Genomic DNA, 24,815 nt, shown 5'->3' with positions numbered 1-24,815 from the left:
ATTTTTGTCTCGAGCTGCTGCCGCGGCTGCTCGCGGCCTAAATCCAGAGGGGCGCCTGACGGTGGAGATGCTGGCTGTGGCTGTAGATGGAGCTGCAACCGCTCGGTGGCTTCTCCAGGAGGAGGAGGAGGAGGAAGGAGGGGAGGAGGGGGAGGGAGGAGGGAACCGCCGCTGCCTCCGCCCCTGCTTTGCATTAGCCCCCACCCCCACCCCCGCGCCCCTTCGCCGCCGCAGTGCAAGTTTTCAGCGCGGGGAAAATCTGTTGCTAGTGCTTGGCGTTCGCAGGCACAACCCCCCGAGGCCACCCCGGGCGGGGCGTGCGGCGAGCCCCGCAGACGATCGTAGCCGCAGCAACAGGGAGCCGCGGGGTCTCCTCCCGCACCTGGGAAGGAGGCTTCTAGCCATTCCCGGCTGGGAAATAACCCATCTCCCGCATCCCGGTGCGGAAGGGGAGGCTGGAATCGGGGAGGGGGAGCTCGACCTTCGCGCTACACCCCCTCCCCAACCTTCGCCCCCCACCAGTCCCATCCCCGGCCCTCCCCAATGCCCCCCTCCCCTTCCCCCCCTCCCCAACCCGGGCGCGCTCCTCCTCTGGCCCAGGTCTCACTGCAGCTCTCTCTCTGCTTCCAGTGGTGATCGCAGCTCGGGAATGCGGGTGTGAAAGGTCCGAGCAGCCGCCCCAGCAGGGAGGAGACCCCGGGACGCCGGAACCCACCATCCCGAAGCTGCGAGAAGGGGGGAAAAAAGAGCATTCTTCATTCAGTTGTGTGCCTTGTCAGGGATAGGAAAAAAAATCGCTTTTTTTTTTCTTATAAAGAAACACTTCCGTGCTACTGTCTGTCATCGTCTCCGAGGGAAATCAGCCAGAATCACCGGAACGTAACCGCCCGCGGACCGGAGAGGCAGGAGCCCGGGCAGTACCTGCCGCGTCCCGGCGCCCGAGCCACCTTGGAACGGGAACGCGTCTCCGGCGGCCACGGGGCTGCGGCTCTGCCAAACTTTGGGGCGGGCGGGAGTACCGAGGGGGGCTTGGAATAGACGGAGGGCGGCCCCCTAACCATGATGTTTCGCGACCAGGTCGGGGTGCTGGCGGGCTGGTTTAAGGGCTGGAACGAGTGCGAGCAGACTGTTGCGCTGCTATCGCTGCTGAAGCGCGTGAGCCAGACCCAGGCCCGCTTCCTCCAGCTCTGCCTGGAGCACTCGCTGGCCGACTGCACCGAGCTGCACGTCCTGGAAGGCGAGGCCAACAGCCCGGGTAAGTGCGAGGCCATCGGGCGTCCTCCCCCCCCCCAGCCCACCCTGGAGCCTCACCCCTCCTCCTGCACCTCTAGCTTCAGATCCGGTCCCGCCCCCCCCCCCCCCTCCCCCCTTCGCCCGCCGCAGCGCCCACCCCCCCAATCTCGCCAGCCCCTCGGGATCTTAGCCTGTACCCCCCCATCCGGTCTCCCCCTCCGCTGGCCGCTTTGGGGGTTTTGTCCACTGTGAACTCCTTAGTCCTATTCCGTGTGGTAGCCACGGTAGCGTGAATGATTGATTTTTTTTTTTCTTCTCCCATGCAGTTTCCTGGGAAATAAGTAAGTCAGGTCACGTAGAGTCTGGATTTTCTGTGTGTGTGTGTGTGTGTGTGTGTGTTTCCCTCCCTTAACATTCCCGCCCCCACCCTCCCTCCTTTTGGACAACGTGGCTCGCTGGATTTCAGCAACACATGTGAAAGCCCCGGGATTGCCCTATGGCTACAAACTCAAATCGGGCTGTATGAAGAATGCCTGCAAATGCGATTCTATGATTCTCCCTCCCTCCCCCTTACCCCAGACAGATATAACGGTTTTAAGAGGCTTGTCTTCAGAATAATATGTAGGTGACGCTACAGGCTATTAAAATGACACTTGCAGTGGGGATGTGACGTGGCTACACACGGGTGGTGACGTCCGCCGTATTGATAAGGATCTTGGAGGAAGAGCAGTCATGAATTGGGCTCCTTAACGCTTTTCCTTAGGAAACTTTCCTGAATGGCACAAAATTGTTTCCTGGTACCCTGCTGGTATTTACAGACACCTCCACTCGTATAGAATGTAATCTTCTCTCGCAAAGGTCCAGCAGTTTGCCATTTGCTAGCCTACATGGTGACAGACAGAAATTATATCCTCCCAGTAATCGGAGGCTGCGTGTGTGTGTGTGTGTGTGTGCACGCGCGCGCGCGGGGGGCGGGGGGTCTGCTAGTGTGTAATTTTTTTTTTTTTGGAAGGGAGAAAATTCTTTGGTTCACACTGCTGCAGGAGGGTGAACAGAGCCCCCAGTGTTTCTGCAGAATAAAGAATGCAGGGTCCTCTTCCAGCTGTTCCCTGTTAGCACAGCAAGCCTTCAAGACTGGGCAGAGCTCTGGGCTGCCTTTTGATGATAAGGTCCAGTCCAGGGCAGGGGGCCTTGGGAGACAGTCAAGTTGTGCCTTTACAGGAGCAAGAGAAAAGCTGGCCGCTTCCTCATTCCTCCTGGCTGGCATTGGGCAGTGGTGCTCCTGAGGTTGAAATCATTAAGATGGGATGTTTCCATATATAGAATCGCAGGGTGGTGTGGTGAAGGCTGGAAATCCTCACAGGCCTTTTCCTGATGGCACCCAAAGGAACCTGCTTTGTGGAGCAGGGAGGTCCATCCAGCCATAGGGCTCCTCACAACTATGGCAGTGCCAGGGCCCCCTTTGCTTGAGCACCACATTTATAAATAGCTGAGGGCCAGCCTCCTTCCTAAGCAGTAGAAGCATGACAAGGATAATTCATGATCTATTTGCTTTGCTTTTTAATGTCAACCCATAGCCCAGTGCACCCGGGTGTTTTTGCTTTCTCAGGTTTGACAAACAAGGTTAAATAAACTTTTTTTTTTTTTGGGGTAGAACCCAAGAATTTAAGTATAGTCATTTATGTTGAATGCTTTGACTTCAGCTTGTCGGGACTGTTTAAACAAGTGATAAATCTTTACATTAGTCAAATATTGGCACTTTTCTTTTTCCCTTTGAGTAATGATGAGAGATCTTTCCTAATACAGCTTCTGTCAGGTTAGGAAAGAAAGGAATGAGATGTTGTATTTTACTAAACAGAACTATTACTTTAAAAAAATCTTATAATTTAACATGTTCCAACTATTGTGAGTTAAAAAAATCATTTGCTAATTTTTTCCCCTCTCAAACTTAAAAATATGTACCAAGATTTGAAATCAGGGCTCCAGCCTAGCCTGCTCAGCTTGCTTGGTTAGGACTCTACAACTTGAGCCACCACCCCCTGAACTTTGCTGTCTGGCCTGGCTTGGAACTATGATTCTCCTGATCTGACTTTCCTGAGTAGCTAGAATACAGACGTGAACTACTGGTTCTCAGTTCAAGTTTTTTAATTTTTTTTAAAAATCATGCATATTTGTGTAAAGTATACACATCTTTGCACCATTAAATGATGTAGCTGTGTAAAATATATCATGCCATTATGTAAAATAGGGACCATTTTTCTAGTTTCTGGGTTGATCTCTCAAGTGAAACATTTTACTGGCATTTGTTTTATTGTGTGGTCTGGACAGAAATTTATTAGGGAGGTCACATGGTTGTCTGATTTACTTTTGGAGGATAGAATCATAGACAGCATCAAGATCTATCACTGAGTGCCTGTGGGTCTTTCTTCCCATCTGGAACTTAGCAGAAATGTCCACTTAGCAACCAGAACAGATGGCATAAGTGACCAGACCCTATCTCAGAACATATTATTTTCCTAGACGCAATCCTATTTCGCTCTAATTTGACAATGATCCATAGATGATGTATTAGGAATAGCACATTAAGAATAGAATAAGCTGGATACTAGTGATTTAGTTTTTCACCTATAAACTACTAGTTCCTCAGAAGCCTGAGATCTGAAGATTGTAGTTTGAAGCCAGCCCGGGGAAGAATTTTATCTACAATAACCAGCAAAAAACCAAAAGGTGGAGGTGTGGCTCAAGTGGTAGAGCACCACCTTGAACAAAAAGCTAATGGAAGTTTGAGTTCAAGCCCCAGTTCCAGCACACAAGAAAAGAATGGGATGAGAGGTTGCTGTAACCAGCAGTGAAAGTGACTCCTGATACCTGACAGCTAGAAAAGAATCAGGAGAACTATAACTTTAGACACAGGAATTGGAGCGAAAGGCCTGAAGGTTTGGAGCTCTTAAGGTAGGAACCCTTAGTTGATCCTGCTGGTATCCCTCCCTTTGTAAAACAAAACAAAAGATTAATGATTGCTGTTTACTGGTAATAGCAACAAACTACCAAAAAGATATATTAGGAAAAAAAAAGACTCTCTAAGAAGACTGGGAAAAGCTCAGTCTACTTGGGAAATATTTACACCCAAGTTAATTAACCTCTGAATCTGTTTTGATGTGTCTTACCAATTCAGAAAACTAGGCTGTGCTGGATGACTCATTCATTGAATGGCTGAGATTTCCTGTAACCAAGTCATCCTCTATCTTCTACTTCATTTTGTAATCGTCAATTAAAGCATGTGCATTTTTCTTTTAATTATATCTTAACTTTAAAATTGGATAGATGGGAACCAAATTTATATCTAGGGCTTGATCTCAGTGTAGTAAAGAAAAACCATTAATAATAATATGAACTGACTTTGACCACTAAAAACTATTTTAGCCAGGCACTAGTGGCTCATGCCTATAATCCTGGCTACTCAGGAGGCTGAGATCTGAGAATTGTGGTTTGAAGCCAGCCCAGGCAAGAAAATCCTTAAGACCCTTATCTCCATAAAACTACTCAAAAGAGCCAGAAGTGGTGCTCAAGTGGTAGAGCACTAGCCTTGAGCAAAATAAGCCCAAGAAGAGCACCCAGGCTCAGAGTTCAAGCCCCAGAACAAGCAAAAAAAAAAAAAAAAACAAAACCTAAAACCAATTATTTCTTTTGGTACTGGGGTTTGTCATACTTGCCCAGCAGGTGCTATTCCACTTGAGCTTTTCTACCAGCTCTGAACTTAGGTTTTTTTTTTTTTTTTTTTTTTGGGTCCGGTCATGGGGCCTGAACTCTGGGCTTGGGCGTTGTCCCTCAGCTCTTCAGCTCAAGGCTAGCACTCTACCACTTGAGCCACAGCACCACTTCCGGCGTTTTTCTTTTTTTGCTTATGTAGTGCTGAGGAATTGAACCCAGGGCCTCAGGCATGCAAGGCAAGCGCTCTATCACTGAGCTACCTTCCCAGCCCCTGAACTTAGGTTTTTTTTTTTTTCCTTGTTGATTTTATTTTATTTTTTTCCTCTTCAGTACTGGGGTTTGGATTTTGTTAGGCAGGCACGCTAACATTTGCCACACCTACATACAGCTCTAGTTATTTTTCAGGAAAGGTCACACATATTTATCTGGGGCAGGCCTCCCTGTAGCTGGACTCATAGGTACATGTTCTGTTTATGTGTTCAAGTGGAGTCCCTATAATTTTTTACCTGTGTTGGCCTTGCTCTCTGCCTTCTGAGTAGCTGCGATCACAGGTATAAGCCACTCCACTAGACTGGTTTTAGTGCTTTTTGAGCCATGGTTTGTGTGTTTGCCTTAGGACAGCCTTGGAAATTAATTATTGTTATTATTTGAACTCTGGGCCTGGGCGCTGTCCCTCAGCTCTTCAGCTCAAGGCTAGCACTCTACCACTTGAGCCACAGTGCCACTTCCGGCTTTTTCTACTTATGTGGTGGTGAGGAATGGAACCCAGGGCCTTATGCATGCAAAGCAAGCACTCTACCACTGAGCCACCTTCTCAGCCCCTGGAAACGAATTCTTACCTTCACCTCCTCAGTAGTTGGGATTATAGGCATGGCTCACCAGTTCTGGCCCTTGAGTGTGTGTTTTATTGCAAACTTTCATCCTCTTGAATTTACTGAAAATCTAGTGACTCATTGGGTTATCCTTTATGGTCATGAGAGAGAAAGTAGTTGACTCAGTGCGTACTGTAGTTTGGGTCTGGAATGTGTCCTAAAGGCTCCTGTGTTGCAAGTCCCTAGTTTGGTATTATTGCTTGGTTGTAGAACCTTTTACAGATGGAGCCTGTACAGAAATATTCAAGTCATTGGAGGTCTACTCTTATGGGGGATAGTGGGACACTTCCCCTTTTCTTTTCTTCAGCTCCCTGGCCATGAAGTGATAGGCATTGTTCTGTTGTGATGTGCTACCTGTCCCAAAGCAACCATGCCAACTGGTCATAGATTGGAACTGCCAAAACCATGTGTTAGAATAAACCCTTTCTCTTTATAAGTTGTTTCAGGTATTTAGTGAAAGAAAGATGACTAACATAGTCGTGACTTTATTTGTATGCTTATTTTTCTTTCTTAGTCTAGTGGTATTGGGCATTGGGCATAATCAATTCCTTTCTAGAAGCCTCACAACCTGAGAAAAGGGCCCTGCAGCTAGCAGCCAAGGTTTACATAGCAACTTCTGGCCAGTCTCAATTTGTAGATGGCTGTTTCTAGCAAAAATGGAATTCCCTGACTTTACTGCAGTTCACCAAAGAGAATGAGGTTGTGTGGCTTTTTATTTATAATATTTGTCATTTGGACTTGATTTTTTTCAGTACAGTGAAATAAATGGAGATTGACAAATTAAGTCATAAAGGCTTTTAACCCCCAATATAGAGCATATTTTATGGGGGAATGAGGTATGTCATGTACAATTAAAGATGTGAGTGAAAGGGTTATCTGAAATGTTGTCAGAAATGATATGGAATTGAAGGGGCATATTTACCCACTCATTACTCAGTGACAATGTTGTTGATTCTGGGCTGTGTGTGTGTGTGCATGCACACACATCCTGGTATTGGAGCTTGAACTCAGAGTCTGGGTACATAGAGCTTTTACGCTCAAGTCTGGTACTCTCCCACTTGGGCCACAGCTCCACTTCCAGCTTTTTGGTGGTTAATTGGAGATAAGTAGTCTCATGAACTTTCCTTTCCTGACTGGCTTTGGACTGCAATCCTCAGGTCTCAGCCTCTGAGTAGCTAGGATATGGGTTATAGCCTATCCAGTGCCTGGAAGTTCTGTTTTTGTTGTTGTTGTTTTTAATATGGCTTCAGATTTCTATAATACAGACATTTTTATCTTCTGTCTTCACTGGTTTCTTTAGATCCTAAATTCAGTAAACAGAAAGTTTTCCTGAGCGTGTATGTGCATAAAATCTTACCTGTAGTTTTTACATTAATTTGTTCAGTCAACAGCATTTTCAGGTTGCCTGCTGTTTTGTGTTTCAGTGTTATGCAGTTGGAATACATGACTGGATTTCTGCTGTAATGGGCAACTTACTGTATTCCAAGGCCTGGTGCTTTCAGTGTTCTGTAGCTAACCAATACAACATGAAACATGCTGCAGTACAGATGTGAGAATAAAATGTATGGAAGGAGGGATTCTGGGAGCATTGTGAATCCAGCAGCTAATTGCTAGGGATATGTGTGAAAGAAGACCTTACTGAGCAGGAGATGTGCTTGAGTTGAGTGTTGAGGAGGGATGGAGGTTGGTTCAGTATATAAAGAAGCTTGTAGTTGTAGAAGAGGCCAGAAGATATTTCCTAAGTAGAAAGGACATTTGTACAGATGTGGCTTTGGGGGCAGGACTAATGATGCACAGGAGATGGTGAGCTCCTGGTGGCGCTAAGAGTGTCCAATGCTGAGCTCTAAGAGGCAGAAATTAGAAACAGACAGGTATGTGTATGCCAGACTGGGCCAGCCAAGGAATTTAGACCTTATTCTGCAGAGGTGATAGAGAACTCAAATGGACTGGTAGTCATGGGAATGCCAAAAATGCAGGAGTTGAAGGGGGTGAGTATGGTGTGTGTGTGGTATAGAATGGATGAGTTGTGTGTGTGTGTGTGTGTGTTGTATTTGTGTGTGTGTAATGTATAGTATATCATGTGTGTGGTCTGGGTATGTCTGTATACTTTGGCCAAATACTCAATCTTCCTTATGCAGGCATGTCCTCTGAGAGGCAGAAATGGGAGGAGGATACAATTCAATTCAGTTTCCATTTTGGCTGAGGTAGTAGCTTCATCTCAGGGCATGTGATTTCCATCAGCCCCAACCTGTGGGGATAAAGGAAGCTTGCTGTAAATAAAAGGAAGGTATGGTTCCAGGAACCATTTATTTATACCTGTGGGAGGGCTGAGGTCACAGAGGTCTCTGAGGGAATAGGTTTTAGAATCTGTCAGACAAGGCCAGTTCATTTCTAAGCCTCATTCTCCTTTCTATCATGATGGCAATAAACTCTCCTTGTCTAGAAGTTCCTTGTTAATGACCCAGCAGGGATCTGTTTGCTCCTTTAGGTTTACACTTGCTTCTCGGTAATAACTAAAGCATATAAATACTCATTTCCTACGTGGTCAGAAATCTCTTCATTAAAGGTTCTCTGGGAACCCAGAGAAGATGGGCACCACCTTCAACATTCTAGCTTTGTTGGTTGTACTTTCTATCATGCTAGGCCCTAAACAATGCAGTCCTGATACTGTTTCTCAAATAGCTTGTCTCTTTCTTCAGTGGGTGAGCATGAAAAGGAGGAATCACTGGGCTGGAGAGGGAGGGTTTCACTTAGGGTGGTTGTCATTTTCTCTCAGTTGGTCTAGGATGGCCAGGCAATCACTAACTGTAAAATGCAGCAGGTCTTTCCCAGTCATACCCTTTGTAGTGAGTGACTTGGACTTTGGTTGTTTAGCTTAGGGCTCAAGGGCTTCAGCAACTGAGTATGTGTTATAAACAGGCTCCATGAAAGCAAGTAAAAGACAGACACTCTTCATAGCAGTCAAATTGCCTTGTTTATGTTTAAATAAACAAGTGGGGGCAAACCTAGGGCTGGAAGGGCTGGGAAGTAACTGAAAACTGCAGAGATGTAATTCTGAAGAGAATTGTGGACACAGATAAGAACCACACATTGCTTTGTCTTAACCTGGGGAGTAATTAGGAGGTTTTTCAATCATCAATACAATGTCATTTGCTAGGAATCACAGAGGAGGAAGGGTAAACTCATAAGAATCTTTAAAAAATATATAATCACTACTTGGGAATTTTTTTATCCTGTTCCTGCTTTTTCTTCCCTCCTAATCATTCCTTCCAAGGCCTGACTGAGCTCATCCAATTCACGAAGATTAAGATGCAGAATCAGACGTCTCCTCTGAGCTATTTTCTTTTGCTTCTGTGGAAGCTGCCTGAGGCAAGACTCTCCTAAAGAAAGCAGAACTTTCTGAACAGGAGAGGGCCCTCTCTCTGTGTGATAGGCTTGGATCCTGCTCTTAAAGTTGGCAGCTGGTTTCCCCAGGGCCAGTTTGGAACTCTTAGGAACTGGCCTCCTCTTATATAAGTGCATAGGACTCATTGCAACTTGGAGGCTAGTTCCTGGATTTTATTCCTGTTCTCTATGTCAACAACTTGTTTTATCATTTATTTTATGGGGTATTGGGGCTTGAACTTAATGCTGTGTGCAAAGAGGTGAGTATCCTGCCAGAGGGTAGAGTTGGTAAAATAATTCATCTTAAGGAACTTACACTCAATATATGGAGGCAGAATAAGCATAGATATAATGGTTAGACCATAAACTGTTGCTCAATGTTATTCTTCTGACAAGAGAATCACACTGGAGTTGAATAAAGAGAAGAAAATAGGGTGGTCTGGGCAGTGCAAGAATCTAAGTGGGAGATGTCAATTACAGTGTGGTATTTGAAGCAAGATTCTTGCCTTTTTGGTACATCTAATCAGTTTCACCAGGAGAATCACACATAGATAGCTGGCCCTTACCTGTTTGCTATGTAAGAGGCAGGCTTCTTGGGTCTTTGAAGGATGAGTATGTTAGAGAGAAGGAGATTGTTGTCTATCAGGAGTAATTTCTGGGATAATGCACACATGATTTATAATATTGAAGTGTAGGAAAAGAAAGGTCTGATTACCTGATATTTTTATCTGTCCCATCCAGAAAATGCAGAGATTTAGTAATAATTCCTTGGTTACTCCTAGTAGGATGAGAACTAGTGCTAAGGAATAACATCTACCATACTGATCAGAAAATATATATATTTTTAAAGCATCTTAAATGGCTTTGTCTCAAAATGTAATGGGCAAACAAATCACTTCAGGATTTTGTTACTCAGGACAGTGATGAAGGGCCCTGCAGTGGGGCCTGACCTGCCTGACCTGTAATAAGCTCCCAGATGGTGTTGACCCCACAGGTCTATGGATCCCACTGAATAGAAAGAACAGAGGTCGGAGGTCATGTAGAGGTGATTAGATGCAGTAACTCTCAAGCTTTATGGGTTTCTATCTGGAAGTTTTTGTTTGCCAACGAGCATGTATGTACCAATTTATGCAAAGTGGATGCCCAGCTCTAACTCTACAAGAAGAGTAAAGTAAGAATTTGTGACTAAGCGCAGTGATTTTCCCAGGCTCTGAGATAAGGCAGTGGTAGACCGAGTCATGGGATTAAACTTGGAATCAGTGAAGCTCTTTCTGCCATCTGGGCCTCTATCCAGTGCGACTCACCTGTGGAGAGCCCTCATTTGGTTTTCCACTGGTCCAGATGGCTCAGTGTTAAGTTGAGGCTATACTTGTCTTTTGCCAACCTGAACTTACTGTTATGAGAAAGATCATTTTCAGTCTCTCTGTCTAGTGTTATGATAGTTCACATGAAGAGTGAAGAGAATCCTTTGTGTTGCTGGCAGTCATCATTGGATGATGGAGAATAGGACAGGATACTCCTGGTAACACTGTGTAGTCAGTCCTAATGAGCCACAAACACCCAGCTCTCTGGGTCTTGGAAAATACTCAGATTTTGCATCCCAGGGATGCAAGTGTGTTTCATACAACGGAATCACTGTCTTAAAAATGTGTTGAGGCTGAGTGCTAGTGGCTAATGCTTGTAATCCTAGCTACTTAGAACTCAGCTACTAGCTGAATTCTGAGAACTGAAGTTTAAAGCCAGCTCAGGCAGACACATCCTTGAGACTCTCTTATCCAATTAACCAGCAAAAAGCCATAAGTGGAGTTATGGCTCAAGTGGTGGAATGCCTGCCTTGAGTGAAAAAGCTTAGGGAGAGTACCTTGTTTCTGAGTTCAAACCCTAGTACCAGCACAAAAAAATAAAGAAGAAAATACATTTGCATATGTTACTTATATGCATAAGCTCTGAAGGTAAGCATGCTTTCCATCTTGGTAGCATAATCACTCATTACAGAATATTTTATATTTTGCTCTCAGCAGTGCTTAGGGCAGACTGCCTCTCATATCCTGAACTGAACGCATTTAGGAAGGTAGAATAAGGCTCTGATGTAGTGTTTCCCTGAGCTTTTTGGCCATGACCTTGTTGGAATTTCCAGGTATTCTAATAATCAGCATCTCATAGAAAATGAGCCTCCTGGAAAGATATATTTAGTTAAAGAAAATCTTTTTTTCCCCCTGATGCTATAGATTATAAGGAGAAGCCTGCAAAGAACAAGAATGTTAATTCCAGAGGCTGGATGGCAAAGAATGCTTACCACTTCCCTAGCCTTTGCCTGTAGAGTGCAGTGGCTGGAATTTCAGAAGTGGCATACCCTAATCTGTCACTAGAAAGCTGAGTGTTGGTGTGTGCTGCATAAATACATATGTCACATTAACATTCACCATATACATTTCTGTCTGTATGTGCACCAGCATGTGATTTCAACACATGGAAATGCGTAACTAAAATGGCAGGGCTGAAACATTTTCACATTTTTGAAGAGGTTAAAGAAAAGAGGCAATTTCAATAACATCATCTTCATTTGTAAAGGAGAAAGAAGGGAGAAGCCATTGTAGCACATGCTTGTAATCCTAGTGCCCAGGAGGGAAAGGCCAGGAGGACTGCAAGTTCAAGGCCAGTCTGAGGACTATAGAGTAAGACTCTGTATCCAAAAATGGGAGTGGGGGGTGGGGTGGAGGGGGGAAGGGAGAAAGAAGTAGTTTCTGTGCATTGTTTGTAGAGGTTAAATCTGGTCCTGTGTAATATTCCTAAAGCTCACTTAAAACATGATTTGCTAGTATTTGCATGAAGAAACAGGAACCAGCATGCGTTTTCTAAGAATGCAAGAATGGGCTATGGAGAGATAATATCATTTCTTCTTCACTTGGACAATGGGAAAGCAAGAGAGAGAGAGAGAGAGAGAGAAAGAGAGAGAGAGAGAGTGCACGAGAGCACTCTCTGAGAATCTTGCTGTGTTCTGGGCAGATCATAAGTACCCTGGAGCAGAATCTTGCCACAGCTTCCATTTCTTGATGAATCAAATGGAGGATGGCTTTAGTGACTGACAGGCTCTGGTCACTGTCAGCCTGGAGAGGGCTCTGATGCTCTGCCTTGGGGTTCATACATTCACACCGTTATTTGTACTATGGAGTAAGACTTAGCCTGGGGCCCCCAGGAAGGCAAAGTCTGAGGCAAGGACTGGCCATGCAGATGTTTCTATTTTGGGTACTGATCCCAGGCCAAAGGAAGGGGAGCTAGGAAGAAAGAAACAGGGAAGGCTGAAGAACCAACACAGCTTATTAGTGAGTACTCGCAGAAGGATGCATTCCCACAGAGGTTCTCTGAGGAGCCATGTGCAATGTACCTCAGAGGTGATTGAGCATCACACCTGTAATCCTAGCTACTTGAGAGGCAGAGGGAAGAGAATTATAGTCTTAGGCTGAGCTGGGCAAAAATGAGACCCTATCTAAAAAATAAATAAAGCCGGGCGCTGGTGGCTCACGCCTGTAATCCTAGCTGCTGAGGAGGCTGAGATCTGAGGATCATGGTTCAAAGCCAGCCGGGGCAGGAAAGTCGGTGAGACTCTTTAATAAACCACTAGAAAACCGGAAGTGGTGCTGTGGCTCAAGCGGTAGGGCGCTCACCTTGAGCTGAAGAGCAGAGGGATAGTGCCCAAGCCCACAGTTCAAGCCCCACAACTGACAAAAATAAATAAATAAATAAAATAAAGCTAAAGAAAAAAAATGAAAGGACTGGAGGCACAGCAAGTGCAGTTCAATTACCAGTACTACCAAAGGGGGACAAGTAGCTGGGGGCCGAAGAGTTGGACCTGCACTGGCTCCCTTGCTCTGGTCCAGGTGGTTCCTGGGTACTGAGTCCTTGCACTTCCCCATTCACACATGCGCAGGTTCTGAGAAACACAACAGAAAGCTAGAGAAGTGGTATGGTGGAGGCAGTCTGTTGCCGTGTGTGTGTGTGTGTGTGTGCGTGTGTGTGTGTGTGTGTGTGTGTGTGTGTGTGCTGGTGGCTCTAAAGCCTCAGTCAATACTGAGCTGAGCTGGTGGGGTTGGCCCGTGGGGAGGACCTGTTTTGGCATGCCCAAACTTTTGTTAGAGAGACATGCTTAGAGCTTCTATCTTTTCATAGTCTCAGAACTGTATTTGAATAATAACACAATGTGGTTTTCCCCAAAGCCACTGAACTGTCTAATATAGTTATTGTACTCAGAACAGTCTGCCCTGTTGGCCAGACTGTCCCTGGAGTCTGAAGTACAGTTCTGGGTAAACACTCGTGGAGATGGACGTGGCAGGATGTGATTGGAGAGAGAGGATGTTGTGGTAGTGGTGGTGGAAGCCAGGAGAACTGGAAGAGGGCTCACAGAAAACTTACTGCTTACTTGAGAGGTTGGCTTGGAATAGAGGCTTCAGTTCTGTATCTGTGTAGAGGGTAGAGGGCAGTGGGTGGAAGCTGCAGTTCTTTTAGCTCTAAGTGAAGGAGAATTTTATCAGAGCTTCCCACACAATGTGAATACACTAAAGAGGAGAAAGGCTTGGGTTTCACTTGAGGCAGATGCTCCTTTGGTGATAGGCTGGGCACAGTCTAGTAATTCTCAAAGACAGGTTCCTATTTATTAAATGCCTGCTCTGTGCCAGGCACCTTCCTGAATCATTTGCATATAGTATCTCATTTATTTTACTCAGCATCCTTCAGAGATGGAGTAGAAGCCACCATTATTCCACCTGGAAAAAGCAGCCCAACTTCAGAACTGGTCCACATGCCTGTCCACTGCAGGACAGGGCTGTTTTCTAAAGAAACATACCTGTTTCTTTAGAAAGATGTTGTGATATCCTGGGTGACTGCCAAAGTCCCTTCTGTCCTGAAGATTCTGTAATTTCTGTGAATTGGGAGGGGGGGAGTATGAATTAATGAGTGAATTAATGAATAGGTAAAATGAAGACAGGTGGTCTTACAAGTCAATTTCAAATGATTTCTAGAATACTCTTCCTGTACTTCTTAGTTAGGTTGGATTATAGATTTGGGGCCTTTACTTTATGAAATACATCTATGGAGCAATTTTATTTCTTTTTTTGAAGTAAAAAGTGAAGTGAGGAATAGTACTTTTAGGTTTATTAAACTATCTAATGAGGACTTATTGAATTGAAGCCCCTTTGTACAGTTACTGTTTAAAAAAGATATAATGAGGGGAGGCATAGCTCAATGGAAAAGTGACTAAAAATGTGTAGCAAGACTGAATGCTGGTGGCTCATACCTGTAATCCTAGCTACTCAGGAGTCTGAGATCTGAGGATTGTAGTTCAAAGGCACCAGAGGCAGGAAAGTCTGTGAGACTCTTATCTCCAATTAACCACTACAAAGTTGGAAGTGGTGCTATGGTTCACAGTGGTATAGTGCTAGCCTTGAGCAAAAAGAGCTTAGGAACAGTACCTAGACTCTTGAGTTCAAGCCCTCTGACCAAAACAACAACAACAACAACAACAACAAAAGTGTAGTAAGCATGAGGCCCTGAGTTCAAACCCCAGTACTACCAAAAAAAAAAAAAGATGTAATGCCCTGAATTGAATCTTATCTTGGGGTCACCCAAAGAGCAGTAATAAACATGTCCGCCAATTATTAGCAAAGGTAACTCATAAACAATCCTAAATCCAAATATATTGTATTTTTTCCATCTAGTTCTAAAAATGACTGTAGTATGTATGTATGTATGTATTTTTGTATGTGGTAGGTTAAATATCTCTTACCAGAAATGTTCGTGATTAGAAGTGTCTCAGATTTGGGAGGATTTTTTTCTTTAATTGTGGAACCTATTTCTATAGATTTTACCAAGTTTAGCATCACTAACCTCAAAGTCCCAAATCAGAAATGACCCTAAATCCTCAACTTTTGGAGGGTCTTGTCAGTACTCAAAAAGCATCATATTTTGGAACATTTTGGAATTTGGGATTTTGCATTAGGGGTTTTCCTCCTGTAATCTCTTCCCCTCCCTTGCTCTGCTCCCCCCTCTTCTTCCCTTTCCCTCTCTTTTCTTCTTTATCCTTGGCACTTTGAGTGTGTCAGGCATTGTGCAGATGGTTGCAGACCCTCTCCAGATGTTGAATGGACGAATGATGTTGCAAAGTAGAGCTAGTGGGCATGAGAATTAAATGTGATGTAGTACAGATAGTTAGATAATATGTATATTGCCCCAAACCTAGCATTCAATACTTAGTTTCTAAAATATGTCAATTCTATCGAATAGTTATTTCCATTTTACAAATGAGCAAAGCTAGGTTTAGAGAGTTGGCAGTATGGCTACAGTCACCAATGTGTTTCTCATCCCACATTGACTCTTTGCCATCCTGAGATGCTGAAAAATCTATTCTAGTTCTTAGGTAACTAAAAATAAATATTGGCATTTCAAAGAAAAATACTTAAGGATTTTTAATGATTCACGCCAACATTTTATGTATGTAATCTTGGGAGAATTCTTTTCAGCTTGTCCATTTCAACGCCCTTAATGTATATTACTTTTTAATCATGTGCAGCTGTTAGGGTTTTGGTTTTTTTTTTTTTCCCTCACTGGACTATTAAAAAAAAGTACTGGAAACTCATACATTCAGACATTTCCTAGCTTTGGGCATGTGCATGGATGCTTTTGCTGCTTCTGCAGGGATGGGCAGGATGGGGGAGGAAACGGCTTTGCAGGCACAGGAGAAGAAAGACTCAGGAATGCGTTAGTTCATTGCTCATGGCATCCTTGACTTGGACAGAGTGAGCATCCATGTTCTGGATCAGGATCTCCTAAGGATCTCAAACACAAGCTTGAGGGCTCTAAGTTAAAACAGGTTCCCCATTGTAAATGGTGAGAAATTTTAAGATATTAGCTTAAAAAAACTCCTATTACAGTTGGTCAAGGGTGGTCTCTACTTATTTCTTTTTTTTTTTTGCCAGTCTTGGGGCTTGAACTCAGGGCCTGGACACTGTCCCTAAGCTTCTTTTTGCTCAAGGCTAGCACTCTACCACTTAAGCCACAGTGCCACTTCTGACTTGTTTTGTTTGTGTTGGTCCTGAGGAATTGAACCCAGGGCTTCATGCATGCTAGGCGAGCACTCTACCACTATGCCACATGCCACATTCCCAGCCCCTACTTATTTCATTTTCTAGTGACTTAACAGTAAGGAGGTGGGGGAGACGTGTGTGAAGCCCCATTGTTGATTGAAGGTTTGAGACAACTGAGGTGTGATGAGGTCAGCTATGAGCACCTGTTAGTAGCAGAAGAGCTGGTGTTACTTCCAGTCACTTTCTGCCCACCTCTGACCCAGATTTGGTGGCTCACAACTTTCTCGTGGTTGAGTCAGTCTCCACATCAAGTGATTTGAATTCCAGGAATGAGAGATGTTTTATTTTTTCTGAATTTCAAAGCCTTCTTTAAAATGGTCTCCTTCAGGTTCTTCTCAGGACCCTCTTTTTTTTTTTTCTACTTTACTAACAAGAAAGCCCAGGTTTCTTTCATTGAATGAGAACTTATATTCATCTTTTGAAATTGTAGTTACATAGCGTAGGAAGATTTGGCTTGATTTTAGCATGCTCTAACCACAGTTCAAAGAATGTCCTCTCGGTTTATACAGAATCTGACTCAGCCACTGTGAAGTGACCCTAGATTCCAGCAGAGAACTAGATGTCATTCATGATGGCACAGAGTCTGTGGGAGAGGATTTCATTCATTCACTGTGTGAGCAGTTCCTTACTAGGTACTTATTTGCAGGATGATGTGAACAATCAGGGCTCCGCAGCACCTCCTTTGCACCTCTGTACAGCACTAGTCAGAATGTACTGATACTATCTACCGCCTGATGACATTGTGTCTTAGCCACTTATACTCTCCTTTCCTAATGTTAAACCTGGCACAGAGGGGCTCTTCCTACATTTTTGCTGAAAGAACAGAGGGACAAACACAGAGAAAACTTAACTCTTAGCTATGATCCACAGGAGTTACCCATCTACATTGTGAGATGAAATCTAATTACATGAGGTGCAGTAATAAACAGAACAAGATGAGCCTCCTGTGCTTTGAAGAGGGTTGAGATAGCAGCTGGATGGTACTTTTCAGCTCCTTGAAGAAGATCCAGTTGGGGTATTGGTATTATCTCTTACAAGCTTAAAACTTATTGATTAAGCTCTTTGAATTTGCTACTGCAGCGTCTGAAGTAGAAAGTATGAGGCTCTTACCAGGACCATATTTGTACAAAGCCCAACCATGTTTTGGAAAAATCAGGATGACATTATTCTCAAAGAACCAATTGAAACAATGTGCAAAAAATTCAAGAATGTGGATGTTTAAAAGGTCCGGTGAAGACAACATGGTTTCCATTTCAGAGCTTGCTTGATTAACAAGAGCTGACATAAATAAACACATAGTTCTTCTCTATGCACGTCACCCACCCCTGGGCTTAGTTCTGATGACTCAGTTGGAATTGTAAATTTTATGGCCCAGGCTCCCCCTAGGATGGACTGTGTGTAACTGCCAGTTAAGTTTATATCTGCTTCCTTCCTATTACTTGACTACATATTTGAATATTGTCTCCAAGTATGAAGGGCTCATAGGACCAAACTGAAGTATTTGTTTTGAGTTAGGGGCTGGTGGCTCATACCTGTAATCCTAGCTACTCAGGAGGCTGAGATCTGAGGACCACCATTCATAGCCCCAAAAGTCTGTGATACTTTTTGTCTCCAACTAACCAGGGAAAAAAAAACTAGCAGTGGAGGTATGGCTTAAGTTGTAGAGAGCCAAACTTGAGCACAAAAGCTAAGTAAGAGCTGGAGACCATGAATTCAAGCCCCAGTACCACACAAAATTCTTTTGGGGAAAGTTACATAACATACTGTGTTGTGACCACTGTATCTGTATGTAAGTATTCCAGTATGAGTGTACCCCAAGCCAGGGGAAGCATGCAACTGAGATTCTGTACACAAATTTGATGATAGATTTTTTTTTTTTTTGGTCTGTCATGAGGCCTGAACTCTGGGCCTGGGCGCTGTCCCTGAGCTCTTCAGCTCAAGGCTAGCGCTCTATCACTTGAGCCACAGCGCCATTTCTGGCTTTCTGCTTATGTGGTGCTGAGGAATTGAACCCAGGGCCTCATGCATGCGAAGGCAAGCACTCTACCATTGAGCCAACTTCCCAGCCGCTAGATTATTTTTAATGTAATAATTTAAAAGGTTACTTTTAAAGAAGAAAACTTTTATAAAGCTATTATCCAACCAAAACATCCTGTGCAAACTCTTTGAATAGTTCTGTATAGCTCAGCTAAATAAGAAAATAATTATGCTTTGCTTGTTGTTTTTTAATATGATTTCCACTTTCACCTTTAGTTGAACAAGTATTAGTCGGCAAAAGAGAAGAATCTTCTTGTCATTGTTCTTTGTTATTGTTTTTAACAAAACCTCCCTATATTCACATTTTCTTTTGGTGGCAGAATGAGCTGCGTTGGCACATTTTCCAGATTATTGTGGTTTTGCAGATGATCGGAGCAGTTAAAATAACGAAATTCCGAACAATAAGGTCAAACTTGCATTTCATGTATGATTCTGATATTAAGCTGCTGGTGGGTGGTGTTGAAATAATTGTGGTGTGTGTAGGTTTGGTGCACAACATTTTTGACAGGAATAATTTGAATTCTTCCTCCCTTCTCATTGAGAGAGGGAAACTCACAGAGATAAAATAGGAGATACTTGGTATTTAAATGTGGACTTGAACTCAAAGCCGTATGCTCTTGTTTGCATTTTGTGTTCAAAGCTAGTACCCCTACTACTTAAGCCATACCTCCATTTCCAGTGTTTTGCTGGTTAATTGGAGATGAAGAGTCAATTTTAGCTGCTGAGCTATCTTTGAACCTCCATCCTCAGATCTCAGCCTCTTGAGTATCTAGAGTTATAGGCATGAGTCACTGGCACCTGGCTTGAAATTATTATTTTTTTAATGTGATACTAGGAGTTGAAACCAGATCCTCATGCATGCTAGGTAGAGTACTACCTTTGAGCCATACCTTTAGTCCATACAGTTTGTTTTTGAGAATAAGATCTTGTTAAATTGCTTGTACTGGTCTTCAACTCATGATCCTCCTGTATTCGGCTCCTGGAATCCCTGTATCTGAAAAGTAACTGAAAGTCCTGTATTTTTCTCTGCTGAATCTGGTGACTTTGTCCTAAAGCAGCCATGCACCCATCACTACCCTGTCTTGGTGGAGTGGGTAACACAAGGAATGTATGTATCTGCTGTGTGGAAGGAATGAAGTGCCTGTGTAGGCTTGTATTCTGCAGTTGCCCCTTAGGTAACATCTACTGTTTCCCAGAATGCTGCTGGACTTTAAGTGTAGTCAGTCTGCTGTGATCTGCTCCTTGTCCTCCCTTTGATGGATTGCTTTTCTGTAAGCTGATTTGAGCTTTCTCCATTTCTCTGTAGCTGGTGGAGTCAACTCGGTTACATTTTATACCAAGTTACTCATATCCTGACACTCCTTGACAGTTTTAAGATCTTCTTCTAACACATTTGAGTAGAATGGATGCTGGAATTTATTTTGACAGCTGTTGGAAATCTAGGCTGTTGTTATAGGAGGTTAAAGAGGTTATTTGTAACATTGGTGTTATTCAAGGAACCACAGAAAAGGTGTGTGCACTGTTCAGGCAGTTTTGAAGAATTTAAATGGCTTTGGTTTTCACAGTTAAATGGGTCAAATGCAGTGTTCTTAAGCGTTAGACAACGAATAGTATTTTCCGTTAACTTCGCTCACCAACTAAGCTATAGTACATCATGATGTTCTCAATTGCCAGTGCCTTCTAAATTGAAGGTATAGTCTTTAAATACAACTAGTCTATTACCAGCTGTCCCATTGATAACCTTTTGTATAAAAGTCACCTTTGAGCAATTTCCTAAGGAAGAAATATTTATAGTATTTTGTTGCTGAGCTTAGCTGCTGAAAGAGGGGTCTGTGTAAGTAACAGGTGGCTTCAGTTGGCCTTCTTACGCTGAAATTTGATTCAAATTAAGTGTTGCATTATTTTACCATTGGAACTGTGATTATGTGCTAGACTGACCTCATTTTTGGCAAATTGCATTTCAGTGTTGAGCTTTGGTTTTAGAGTGTGATGTCTTGAATGTGTAGAAATGGGAGGGCTTTGTGGATAAGACCTAGTAGCTGAGGATAAAATATCCAGGGTCTTCTTCATGCAGGCAGGAATTTTTAATCATAGGAGCTGATCTACTATGCCTTAGATTTAGGGGTAACTGATAAGATGAACCCTTTATATTTGAAAGGTGTCTGATCACAAACCCAAAGCATTAGGGAAGGACCTGTCAAGTTGATGATTAGTGTTTGATACGTAGTAGGCATTTGTAGTAAAAAATGTGCCTGATAGATTTAACTGGATAATTACATTTGGATTACTACTTCTTTCTGTATGATTTAATTACTTGAAATAGATGATCTTCCCATTACTGCCCTTTACCCAATTACTTAGCAACATAATTAACATGCTTTTTGATTAAAATAAATGTTCCCATCTAAGTTTATACTAGATAAGATTGCAACATAAAGAATTGAAAGTGTTGACTACATGAAAATAGAATTTGGCATATAAGCTTTTTTTTTAATTAGCATATAGTATGTATGTAGTTGTCGTTATTGTACATTTCCACACATGTTAACAGTATGTTCCAATCATTCTCACGCCTCTGTCACTCTGTCTTCTCTCCTTCACAAGACAGTTTTGACAGGCTTTCTTGTTCAATTTTTGTAGCTGCAAAACAATCTTATTTTAACTATATTCATCTTCTAAAGTTAAACCATTTCTGAAAAGTCAATTTTACTATACTGTCTCCTGTCTTGAGAGGCATTATCAAAATGTGCAAATCAGGTCCTAATAAATTGAGTGGCAGAGTTTTGAAAAAGACCACCTTCTTCTTCTTTTTTCTTTCTTTCTTTGCTGATGTGGGGGCTTGAACTTGGGGCCTCTCACTTTCCCTCGGCTCTTTTTTTTTTTTTGGTAGGTAGTAGGGTTTGATCTCAGGGCCTGGGCTCTGTCCCTGAGCTTTTTCCGCTCAAGGCTAGCACTCTACCACTTTGAGCCATAGTGCCACTTCTGGTTTTCTGGTGGTTAGTTGAGATAAAAGTCTCATGGAGCTGGGCGCTGGTGGCTCATGCCTGTAATCCTAGCTACTCAGGAGGCTGAGATCTGAGGATTGTGGTTCAAAGCCAGCCCGGGTGGGAAAGTCTGTGAAACTCTTATATTCAATAAACCACTAGAAAACCGGAAGTGACACTATAGCTCAAGTGGTAGAGTGCTGGCCTTGAACTGAAGAGCTGAGGGACAGTGCTCAGGCCCAGAGATTTAAGCCCCGTGACCAAAAAACAAAAACAAAAACAAACGTCTTATGGACTTTCCTGCCCAGGTTGGCTTCGAACTATGATCCTCAAATGTCATCCTCCCGAGTGGCTAGGATTATAGGCACCTGGCTTCCCTCAGCTTTTGCTGTACCACTTGAGCCACATCTTCATTTCCCAGTTTTTGCTGAAATTTATAGATAACAGTCTCTTGGATTTGTCTGCCTACTCTGACTACAAATCTCAATTTTCAGATCTCAGTCTCTTGAGTAGGTAGGATTATAGGCATGAACCACCAGTACCCAGCTAAAACAATATTCCTGTAAGAGTTACTTTTTCATTGTAGATTGGAAAAAAGGGAGAATATCATATAATAACTTTAATCCTGTTTCTTCATTTTATTGAATCTGTTTAGTCTTCTTTGCACAACAAATGTAGGATAATTTTCTACACTACCCCACCCTATGACCACATGAAAACATTATACAGTAGCATATATGTGTGTATGCTGTTTGGTACGAAAACATACCTGAACAACCTTTTATACTTAATGTATCATTAATATTTTAATTCACCATTGTAAATTACTTTTATAGCAGTGTATTAAATGACTATGTAGCATTATATGGAATGGTTGGCCACTTATTAAATCAAACCCTTATACATGGACATTTAGGTTATTTCCAGATTTTTTTAAATGCTGTGATAAAAATTCTTCCAGGTATAGATAATTACCGTAGGACGTATGCCTATGTGTATAATTTCTGGGTCATGCATCTTGGAAATTTTGCATGTATAGTAAGCTAACCAGATCATCTATCTCAAAGTTGAGGACAGTCAGTGCTCTTGTATATTACTTCTTGTATAGTTTTTTTTTTCTAGAATAGATATTGTTAATAATGAACAAAAGAAACCCTTGTTGATCTGGCAGAGTCTCATTATGCAAGTGTATTTGGTGGTACTTTTTATCTATGTTCATGGACCAGTTATAGTTTTTATTCTTTCTTTTTATCTCCTTTTCTGTTAAAGCATTGGTTTCTTTCTCATTTCTTTATTAGCACCCTCTTGTGTGTTTTCTTACATCCACTTTTGCATAGTGTGGTTTGATGTCTGAAAATTAAAAATTTTTTTATTGTAAAGATATTGTACAGTTACATGAGTAAGGTAATGAGTACATTTCCTATTGAGCATTGTTACCCCTCCTTTGTTTTTCCCCTACTATTTCTTCCCTCCCTATTGCCTCAACCCCTCCCTCCCCGCCAAGTTGTAAAGTTCATTTTCAAGATAGTGTCTTGCAGTCTCATTGTTACAATGGATCAACCTGTATCCTTGTTTCAGCATTTTGTTATTTTCCTTCCCCTCCTCAAATTAGAAAAATGGATATACAAGATGCAGGGTACCAGACAAAGTTGAAAAATTTTAAGTAGTCTGTTTATAGGAAAAGGATAGTAAGTAAGAGTGAGGTTTATATCAAAAGTTTATTTTTCTGTCCCTGTTTAATATTATTATTTTCCAAAAGGAAGGAAGAGATTAACTGTACAGTTTTACTTTGATCCTCTGAAAGGACTTTTAATTTGTTAAAATGTCTAAACAAGCTTAACACATTAAGAATTATAAAGTTTGTATGTTTACAGTATCTGTTTGAACTGTATGTTAAAGAACTCAGCCTCAGATGAGTACTTTTTAGACAGTTTTGATTTTGGAGTTGGGTCTATTGTATACTGTCACCTTACAAGTGAGAAAGAAGTTAAAATGGACCAACGAGGGGAAACAGTTAAAATGGACCAATGAGTCCTTATCTGGAATTACATGAAGATGAAGTGATTGACATACTTGACATCAGGAGCACCTAGAGATGGAATAGAAATGGTGGGCCATGATAGGCCATTTGAAGCTGAGGTTTTCTGATTCACAGACACCCATTGAGTCAAAGCTTTATAAAAATGCACTCTTTCTGCATTATATATGATATGGATTCTTTGGTTGGATTTTTCCATTGGCTTTTTTTGTTCATTCCGCATCTAATTTAGGTTACCCATATAAGTAACAAAAATCAACTCTTAAACTTGCTTATTTAATAAGCCAAGTGATATTAATATCAGTTACAGCCAGTGAATCTCTATAAGTGTATATATATCCTTTCATGTATTCATTTACTGAAGGTTATTTTGTGCCTATCCAGATGATAGTTTTTGTAGGAAAAGATACTATGTTAGAAGTGAGGATCCAGAGCCCCTTCCCTAACTTGAAAGCAGAGTCCACTGCTCAGATTTTGTTTTTCACTAGCAGGGGCTCCCTCTGATGGATCATTCAAAATATGGACCTTTCACACCACTCCAGCTTTACCTCCTCTTGAAATCTCTTACCCTGAATTCCTTTATGCATGGATATGCATATTCCTTTATCACTTCATGACATAATGCATTGTGTATCTGTTTATCACCTGAACTCCTCTAGGATGTAAGGTCCATGAGAGGAGGGTGTTGTAGGTTTATCGATTATTTCCACCATTAGAAATAGAATGTAGCCTACATATAGTATGCATGTACTAAGTATACTGTTGAATGAATGCACTCGCTAAACATTTTTATGGGGCTGGGAAGGTGGCTCAGTGGTAGAGCGCTTGCCTTGCATGCCTGAGGCCCTGGGTTCGATTCCTCAGCACCACATAACAAAAAAGCCAGAAGTGGTGCTGTGGCTCAAGTGGTAGAGCGCTAGCCTTGAGCTGAAGAGCTGAGGGACAGCACACAGGCCCAGCGTTCAGGACCCACGACCGGACCAAAAAAAAGAACAAAAAAATAAACATTTTTATGTTTATGATATGACTGACATTGCTTATGGTGGTAAGTCTTGTGAGAAAACCAACAGTGGTACTCACTAGACACTATGTTGAAAATTAACTATACAACTTGTAGGTGGGGATGGGAGGGAAAATGAGGAGAAAGCAAGGGAAGGGGTGACATTGTCCAAAAAGAATTGTACTCATGGCTGGGTGATGGTGGCTCACACCTGTAGTACTGGCTACTGAGGAGGCTGAGATCTGAAGACTCCAGCCCAGGGTAGGGAACTTTGTGAGATTCTTATCTCCAGTTAACCATCAGAATGTTGGAAGTGGAGCTGTGCCTCAAAGTGGTAGAGTGTAGTCTTGAGCAATAAAATTCAGGGACAGTGACCCATGCCCTGAGCTCAAGCCCCAATCACTGACCAAAAAAAAAAAA

The 24,815-nt window shown here is 42.6% G+C and overlaps 1 protein-coding gene across 2 annotated transcripts in view; it reads left to right on the top strand.

The window, feature by feature from the left end:
• The first annotated feature begins 629 nt into the window (after positions 1-629).
• Samd4a (sterile alpha motif domain containing 4A) overlaps positions 630-24,815 on the top strand; it is a 237,796-nt gene continuing 213,610 nt past the window's right edge. Inside the window, exon 1 of one of the 2 annotated variants that reach the window (XM_013012349.1) lies at positions 630-1,255. In XM_013012349.1, coding sequence (XP_012867803.1) covers positions 1,060-1,255 — 196 coding nt within the window. In that variant the 5' untranslated portion in view covers positions 630-1,059. The remainder of the gene's footprint in view (positions 1,256-24,815) is intronic. The other variant, XM_013012351.1, reaches the window with a different exon arrangement.

Source organism: Dipodomys ordii, unplaced genomic scaffold (assembly GCF_000151885.1).
Source record: "Dipodomys ordii isolate 6190 unplaced genomic scaffold, Dord_2.0 Scaffold16, whole genome shotgun sequence".
In the NCBI taxonomy this organism is placed as follows: domain Eukaryota; kingdom Metazoa; phylum Chordata; class Mammalia; order Rodentia; family Heteromyidae; genus Dipodomys; species Dipodomys ordii.
Note: the sequence above shows the minus strand (reverse complement) of the source record. Positions and strands in the feature narration are given on the sequence as shown.